The following is a 9,035-nucleotide window of genomic DNA, read 5'->3' as shown; positions in this document are numbered from 1 at the left end:
ACAAATTATTGGAGCCAGGTGTTTCTAATTACAAACACCCGGTTGCAGGGGCGGAGTTTGAACTGTGCATACCTGTTAGACCAATCATACTGTTCCATATATTCCCAGACCCCGCCCCTTCGTCCTCCTTCACTCTTTTCCTTAATCCTCCCAGAACTGCCCAATTTAGCAGCTATATGTTAAATCTGGTTGTGGGCGGAGTCAAGGTGTTTAGTCCCACTTTAAATGGAAGTCAGTAGCTTTATAAATAAATAAAAAGATGAAAATTTAACAATTAGGAAGCGGAAAAAGACTAAAATAAATGCATGGAATATATACGTTCTACAAGTCAGTGTAAAAGCTAGTTAGTTTTTTTGAGGATTAAAAAAAACAGTTCTATGTTTTTGCAGAGAACAGCATCCACAGATAATCTTTTTCTTGTTCTGCATTTGTATTTGCTTTGATTCAGATACATATTCTTTGACCAACTGTGGCCACCAGACGCTTTGTAGTTGAAGAGTACTTTCATCTAGACCAAAGTATTTTTTTTTAGGTTTCCCATAGAGGTCATGTCACTTGTTTGTGGGTGGACAAAGGAAAGTAGTACTGAGATAAACAACATGAAAAACAGCTTTTGTTCTTCGCTGTGTATGAGAAAGTTTACAAAGACTAATTCACCACTATTTCGGTGGGTCCTTCTCGGTCATGTGAAACCTTAGGGGTAATGAGCTAATTAGTTGTCGCAAAATAGTTAAAGTTTGGTGTGACTTTTAAAAAGGTTGCTGCAGGTTACACAAAGTGATCATCAAAAACAAACTCTGTTGCTTATTTACCCAGAATGGAATTTGATTGACACTAAAGTTATAATGTTAATTTTTACTATAATTAAATGTGTCTAAAAGTTCTAATAAAAAAAATAAATCTAAAGGTAGTGAAGGGTCAGTACCACTAATCTCTAATCTCTGTTTACACCTTTCAGATACTTCCAACAAAAAAAAAAAAAAAAAAACACATCACGGACTGGCTTAATGCCAGGGTCGCCCATACAGAAAGCAACTAATATCATCGCCGGAACAGAGAGGCCACTGAGATCCATAAACGACGTCAAATGAGCATAAATCGGGATGAGGGAGCATACACCTTATCACGCATGTGGGATGCAGTCCTGGAGAAGGCGTCAGGCAATGGGGGTGTAAGCTTCTCAAAACCTTTTAAGAGCCTAGAAAATACGTCACAACATGGCACTTATGAGAAAGGTTACGAATGAAACATGTAAAGCTGGGGAACAACTGGTTTTGTTTGAGAAAAATAATTGTTACTTAACAGTATAAGCTCTAAAGGACAAACAGACCACATGACACACATAGATCAGCCTAATATGCTGCTAGCGGGGCATATTTCGACAATTGATGCGTAGCCTAAAAACGTAGTATTGTAGCATTTGATGTTTGTTTAATAGTAGCAATACCTATACTACTGACTCACTATATCAATACAGCAATACTTGGTTTCAATACACATTTTGAGATGCAATTATATGCAGATTGTTTAAAAAAGGCAATAAAAACACAACGGTTTTACTTTAAAATTCATCAATATATCAAACGATTGCTGCAACTTGTGAAATGAGGAGATTTATGCATATTCAATACTTACTACTAGTTTGTGTCCTCCTGCATTTTGACAGGTGTGATTGGCAGGTGACTTAACCAATCAGGGTGACACATTGTTCTGCGTTTCAACAGGAAGACTAGCACTGAAGCTGAAGAATAACCTTATATAGTCGTTCATGTTTCTACATTATGCCGCTCAACATTAACCCAGTATTGCATATACCGTATTAGTCATCTGATTAATTTAATAATCCATGTTCTGCATCAGCGGTAAAGAAAAGAAAATCACACATGTTATGCCATATTTATAAAAATATATTTCACAAAGTAGGAAACAATACAGGGTATCTTAGATTACAGTACAGGGAGTAAATAATTGAACATACACATTTATAAGCATTAAAGCACAGTAGAAAATATGATCTGCATGTAGGACTATCCCATATAGTATATTGTTTAGTCTACCGAGAACTGCCATAATACTGGTATCCATACAAACTGCACGCAGCTGGAGTGCCATTGGACTTCTCATTATGTGCAAGAGCTAACGTGCAGAGACAAAACCTACCACCTCATCGAAAGCTAATGATGTTAGCAGTAACTTTATGTACAGTAGTCTTTTTCACTGGTATCATACAGTAGTAATGTAAGCACGGTATGCACATGGCCTGAAATTGACTGCAAATTTATGGGTTGTCCTTGTTTATTCACTCTGCTATTGCACTGTGCTTAGATGGTCTCCTAACAGTAAGAATTCATATCCTGATTATCAAGACCATCTAAAATATCATGGTTACAAAGAACTTTTGCTCGCTTACGCCTAGTCTATTGTCAACTGCGATACATGTTATGGTATGATGTTTGGAAGTTTAAGACAGTTCGCAAAGGGCTGAGAGAAAACATCTGCTTGTGAAATTGTCTAAGCACACTCACTTCAAAATTGTCAGCACAGAAAAAAGAAATGATTGAAGAACAAATATACAAAAACTCATAGAACTGTAATGAAGAATCAACACTTGTCCAAAAACATTAGATTACAATTGTATTTAATGTTGCTTCTGTAAAAAGAAGGCCTCAAAGTTTCTACATTTCTCTTTTTGTTGTCTTCACACCAGTCTGTTATAGGCTAACAACATAGTACAGCCACACCTGGAGCATGTAAATACAAAGTGTAGTATAAAGCAAGCCTTTTGGGGGCTCTTGGACAGTTTATAAATGTGGCCGCCGGAGAACATATCAAATAATAAGAAATTCACTTAAAGTCAATACTGCTTTGTCTCTTTTTGCGTCTTTTTCGAATCATACATTCATCATGTATACAGTATATTGCTTTTCATTGTCATTTTGCTTCCAATCAATCCGTTGGGTGGCCAGGCAAGCTATGCAACAAGATCCCGTCACGCCTTCTTCTAATGTCCAGCCTCGGAGTTCATAGATGTCCACTTATGTCTCAAAGAAGCGTGCAAAATCCAGAAAAGTCTCTTGCTACTGGCAGTCACAGCATATGACTAACACCCGAAATACTGCTAGAACACTCCACAAAGGAATCTAAGTTCACAAGAATCATACATCTCCTACTAAAAGACATTGTTTGGCTTGACAATTACAATGCGCTTGACATAGTGGATGACGATCGCTAGACCTCACTCTAAGAATACAAAAAAAGGTGGCCTCCCGTCTTGGTAACTTTTTTTGTTCTTTTATTTTGTTTTTTTCTGTTTCTAAAAGCCTCCATTCCTTCCTAGCGTATTAATACACAAGTATGTGGACAGAAAGAAAACATCTGAAAAGTGTTTTTGATTTTTTTTTACTTATGAAATCAAGCGTCAGGTCTCGCGGTCGCTTTCACCTACGGAATACAGCTCCCCAAGTCTTCTGAACCTCGGACCCCACTCTCTCAGATAGTCATAGTTTTGGTCTGAGTCCGATGACGCAGTTTCCAACGAGCTTAGTGAGCCCGCGATGGACCCCCTGCCTTCGTAGCCGTAGATCTGGATTGAATCGTAAGGGGGCGCCGTTGGGTCATTGTCTGCTTCGTGGAGTCGGACGTTGATGAACTCGTCCACGTCGACACCATTGGGGCCGGAGTGCTGTCCCGCCCTGGGCATGAACTGGAGGTCGGGTTTGATGTCTTTGCGCGGAAGGTAGCCGTTGATTCCGTCTGGGTTCTGGAGAGTGGCTATGTCGAACGCCTCTGTGTCCTCCTCGCCACCTCCTTCGTCGTCGTAGCGGATGATGTTCTCCCTCACATCCTCGTCATCCTTGATTATCAAAGGTTCGTTCTTGTGTCTTCTCAGAGTCACGAAAAGCACCACTATTACTGTCGGAAAAGAGACAGGGAGAGAGAGAAGAGAAAGTCGAGCTCAAGCGTTTTAAAGCAAACCACGTCAATAAAAGAACAGCATTCTCCGAGGTCACGATAGTCAAGTGTTTGTTTAGATCTTGGCCATGCTTCAATGCAATGTTGTTAACTTTTACTTCATAATAAGAATCTTGAACAGGAAGGTAAAATGTTCAGTTTTCAATGGTTTCTTTATTTTAAAAAATTAAAAGAAAAACTCGTGGCCTTGTTTCAGATGACATCTTGTTTACTGATGTCACATCATGACCATTTGAGGTCTTTACTCATCTCAAATAGTAATTTCATTTATGTTGGGTTGTTTAAGGTTGAACAAAATATTCCTGCAATAAAAATTCTATTCCAGAGTAAATTCTGCATGTGGGTTTTGGTTTGGGTGGATTTTTTTCATGCAATGTTCATAATTACATAGAGAGGGTGTTACATCCAATAAAGTTAAAAGGACTGGAAAAAAACTACTGGAAAAAACATCAAAATCGGCACAAGTTCTACTACCCATTTATTTAAATTCACCCCACCACCAAATTTTGAAATATGAACTGCATTAGTACTTGGGTCCGGTGTTGTTCAAAAGTATGACAAAAAATAAAAAAATAAGTAGATAAAGGTGTGCAATGTAACTTTTTTGGTTGGAGGGTCACAACCGAGACTTCATAGAATGTTTTTACTTTGCCTGGAATGTTCAACACTATGGTATCAAACATATTGCAGTTGACTCCAGTTATAGGTTGGCTGTTTTTTCAAGGTATCTTTGAGCAATAAAACATCTGAAATAGAAAAAATGCAAAATAGATACGTTTGGTACCATATTGGAACATTCCAAGTGACATATCCACATACATAAAAGAGACATAAAAGTGACATAGGGCACCCTTTTTTATTATGAAATTATTCTGCCACTCACCTAGCAGCAGTGTAATGCAGGCAAGAATCGCTATCAGGGCCCCCATACTAAGGCCGATGGGCAGAACGTAGGCCTCTACATTGCAGGACTGGACTTCTCCTTCTTTGCTGCAGCCACAGACTCGAATGGTTAGCGTGTTGGTGCTGCTCATCGGCGGGTGTCCGTTGTCGGTGACAATGATTGGCAAGAAGTACATCTCTTGCTTCTGCCGTCGGAAGGTGTCATGCTTGGCTAGAACGCTGATTGAATTGTCTGTCAGCGAGAGAGAGAAAAAAAAAGGTAAAGATGAGTTTTTAGCAAAGGGCTCTGTGGAAAGCAATTGGTATTCAGGGTTGCAACTGACTGAGGTTCTATTATTCAATTTCACATCAATCGTCTCAACTCCTTTTTAGCATTCTTGGTTTTCCAGCTAGCATGAGTCGAATGTCGGGCTTTCTTCTCAACAGTTCAATTTGGGAATTCTGACGGGAGGTGAGCCCAAGTTTGCGGGCCCGTCTTTGAAAGCGTAAGGGGACCGCGGCGGGCGACAGCGGCTCTGAGGATGGCACATGTCGAGGCAGAGAGGTGCCATATGCTCTTTGATGACACGTCTGTGAGGCTGTCTGCTCATTAGCCAGCTTCTCCCATATTATCAAACACACACGTCCCCATAAGAATACACTCCTGCTGATCCTATGGAAAATGTACAACACATCTGAAAGCATGACCTTTGCCTGTCTAACTGTGTTGGAGCCACACAGAAGAACTACTTCGACGGATGCGGCAGGCTGCATGAAGTGTTGTGTGTTGACAGAGCAAACTTAATCAAAGGATGGAATGCGTCGTGATAGAATTAATTCCTTTGCACAATCTGTAATTAATGTGAGCATATGTTCAAAATGACTTCCATATGAATTCTGTCACAAAGTAGAGCAGGCTGCTATGTGAGCAGTGCAGAGACTAGTCTACTTTAGATTACATTGTTCATAGGGACCTTTTCTTTTCTTCTAAGATTACAAAGTACATATGGTATAGTGTATCCAGCTATCTGATCTCAGTAAGTTTTTTTTGTGGTTCAGAACATAGACAAAATATAACTCTAACCAAAAACCTGTTGTAGCGTCAGTCAGTCAGTTCTCTATCTAAACTTTGCTTTTATTTGAATGCTTTTTAAGTTACTGTTGAAAGACACATTGGCATCTTGCACATAATGTTGTCAGTGTTTGACATCTTCCACTTGATTAGAACCACAGCTCTTACCCAGCGTGTGCTGCCCCCTAACCTTTCCGCTGACTAATCCCTTCAATTAAAGTCATCAGCACAAACAAAAGCAGCAGGCTCAAACTCACAGGAGCCTGTACTCTGCCATCTATGCTGTGTAGTGTGTGTACTGTGTACTATATAGTGTATACTGTGTAGATGAGAGGCTGCTGCAGCTGCCAGGTCCTCTTCACACTGAAGTGTCCCACAGTGGGCAGCAATATGTTTCTTCTCCTCAATAAATGCAATGGTAGATACAAGCCTGTGCTTATGTAATTGATGCATCACTTATGCATGCTCCCATCAAAAAATGCATGAAATGCATTGTTTATTATTTGCATTTACTTTGCTAAAGATGTCAGTATTATTTGGCAACTAACTACGTTTTCAAAATTCTTTGTGCTCACATTTTAAAAACTGATGATATTAAATGGACAACTGGGGCCATTTGATTCTACAGTAGCAAACTCATGTGAACAGCAGCTTCATGTCAATATGTTTAGTTCAATTGACCCTTTAGGTCTATCCTTGTGCTCTCAGTGATTTGCATTCTGATTTCACACAGATTTGACATGGTAATCCCTATCTGATGTAACTGTGTCATGCCACACAGTGTACACTGGTTTAGGACTTCTCATGTCTGCTTTCAGAACTCTCAGACAACCACCCCCAAATGTACAGCCAAAACATGTTTTATTTTTATTTGAACTTAGGTAACCTTGTATTTTCTTCTATTGTGTGTGTGTGCGTGTGTGTGTGTGTATATGTGTGTGTGTGTATATATATATATATATATACACATATATATATATGCCATTGTATATATGTATATATATATGCCATTTAATTTCTTATTGTAACCAACCAAACAATTCAGTTGTAACACACGTGTACCATGCCTGCAAGGCACATATAGATAGAGCAGATGTAATGCATACATTTCCTTTTCAGACAAGTATTCTTTTGAGAATACAGTATGTTATAAAGAAAGCTCTTAGTACACTACACGGGGGCTTTGCTCACACTGCTGAAACATATGTGAGATTTATCAGTTGCATCATCTTAAGAAACTAACAAATCTACTCTCTCTAAAGAGCCGGGTACAGGAGTCAGCATGGAGCATACACTTGTGTAGGAAACTGTGCCCCATTTATTTAGCAGCATGAAGTATAGTCTGTATTTGTGAGTAAGTACAAGCACAGACATTTTATTTGTTTCAAGAAATAACATTTTATTTTTTTGATGTATTGTATTTTTGGAAATCTGGAAAAAAAAAGTTACAGTTGCAGTGCATGCTTGGCCTGGCTATGCAGCCTTTACTCCTAATATGAGATCGCAGGGTAAGCTGAGGGAGTTATATAAGAAACAGCAATGGATAAATAAGTATCTAAGTTCTAAGCTCAATGGCACAGTGGTTGACACTCTCATGAAACATGGACAAGATTGCTGATGAATTTAGTCTTTTAGACGGCCATTGTGAATGAATGTGAGAGTGAATAGTGTGTCTATGTGTGTGCGTTTAACAGGGTGCACCCCACCTGGTGGCACAAATGATAAGTTATAGTCCAAAACCAATCCATCTTAAACATAATTTGTAGTAAAATTAATTAATATATGCTTTAATCACAATGTTTGGCAAGCACTTGGTAATATCTCTTAATTTGATGTGGTCCCTTCGGGAGATTGCTTTGCCTGAAAATCTCCACAGTATGGCATTAAAGTATTTGCCATTTACTTATTATTAATTTATTTCTCAAAAAATCTTTGAAAAATATGCAATCTTTATGTGAGTGAAGTTGCCTTTCCAAAGATCTGCACTGTAACTTAACATTCCAGGCAGAGCAATAACCTCTCAGCCTCCACCAGAAAAGAAATGCAGTGAACATTAAATATTACACCCTTACAGACAGGAGCTATATTTATTAAGAGAATATTGTAAAATGTAATTCGTAAGAGTTGCTAAACATATTTCATTGGTAAAAGACAAAACTTGCTTCAAATCTGATATAGCTCTTCTTCCAGAGTTGTACATTCACAGATTTCTTGCAAACTTATGTCTCTGTCAAAGTAGTAGTTGCAGAAAGTTAGCCCGAAGCCAGTGCACCAAAACAGACGGCCCGAACCATATGAAGAGTTTTATCGCCCCGAGCCCAACACATTATACAACGTCATCACAGTCTGTTCAGCGCCTGTTACCGAACGGAGACTAGAGACGTGTGGTGGAATTAAGTCTGAAGGGGGAAAAAAACTGCAAATAAACCAATCAAAGTATTTAGCAAATACATTTAGTGCCATCTGCCATGCTTGCAACAGATTCTGGGAAAGTCACCCTACATTGAGCTGCAAGACTAGCACGAAAAGCCCATTTGGATCTCATTCGTTTAGCTTCCCTCAAAATGCACTGGGGAGTAAAAATAGGTGGCGCCGTCCAAACCATTTCACATCTGCTAATTGCGAGCTACACTGATCCAGCAGACTTCAAACCGAGGACTGTAGCGTGCCGCAGGTTAGAGATTGGAGTGGAAAGCCATTGGAGAAATTTAGAGAAACTTCAGTCATTCCAATGTGAATGGCTTTTGTGTGTCAGTGGAAATCCTACCTTAGTGGTGTTGGGATGTTGACAATGCTCTCGTGGTGTGAATTTTAAATAAATATAACTTCCTTTGCAATTTTCTTTTCAGATTAGACTCACATACTTTATGGTTAATGTTATAGGCATATGAAGGATTGGGTTAGCTAGTCAATAATCAGGTGTCTAATTATTTTATTTAGATGCTACTGAAAGAAAAAGCAGATTAAAGTCATGATTCAAAAGTTTTATCTGTCTTTAAATAAATAATCTAGTTTTGTAAATGCAGTTTGGGTCAGATACAAAGAGATGTGTAATAGTTTTGAGAGCTTCCAAAAATTTAATTCTTCGGATGACATGTTTTTATGGCTG

At 38.8% G+C, this 9,035-nt stretch overlaps 1 protein-coding gene across 2 annotated transcripts in view; it reads right to left on the bottom strand.

Moving 5' to 3' along the window:
* Positions 1–1,961: 1,961 nt before the first annotated feature.
* cdh8 (cadherin 8) overlaps positions 1,962–9,035 on the bottom strand; it is a 196,687-nt gene continuing 189,613 nt past the window's right edge. Inside the window, exons 11-12 of one of the 2 annotated variants that reach the window (XM_033988574.2) lie at positions 4,856–5,107; positions 1,962–3,912 (exon numbers count right to left, since the gene is read on the bottom strand). In XM_033988574.2, coding sequence (XP_033844465.1) covers positions 3,419–3,912; positions 4,856–5,107 — 746 coding nt within the window. In that variant the 3' untranslated portion in view covers positions 1,962–3,418. The remainder of the gene's footprint in view (positions 3,913–4,855; positions 5,108–9,035) is intronic. The other variant, XM_033988579.2, reaches the window with a different exon arrangement.

This window comes from Periophthalmus magnuspinnatus, chromosome 3, assembly GCF_009829125.3.
Source record: "Periophthalmus magnuspinnatus isolate fPerMag1 chromosome 3, fPerMag1.2.pri, whole genome shotgun sequence".
In the NCBI taxonomy this organism is placed as follows: Eukaryota; Metazoa; Chordata; class Actinopteri; order Gobiiformes; family Gobiidae; genus Periophthalmus; species Periophthalmus magnuspinnatus.
This window is presented reverse-complemented; position numbering and strand designations above follow the sequence as displayed.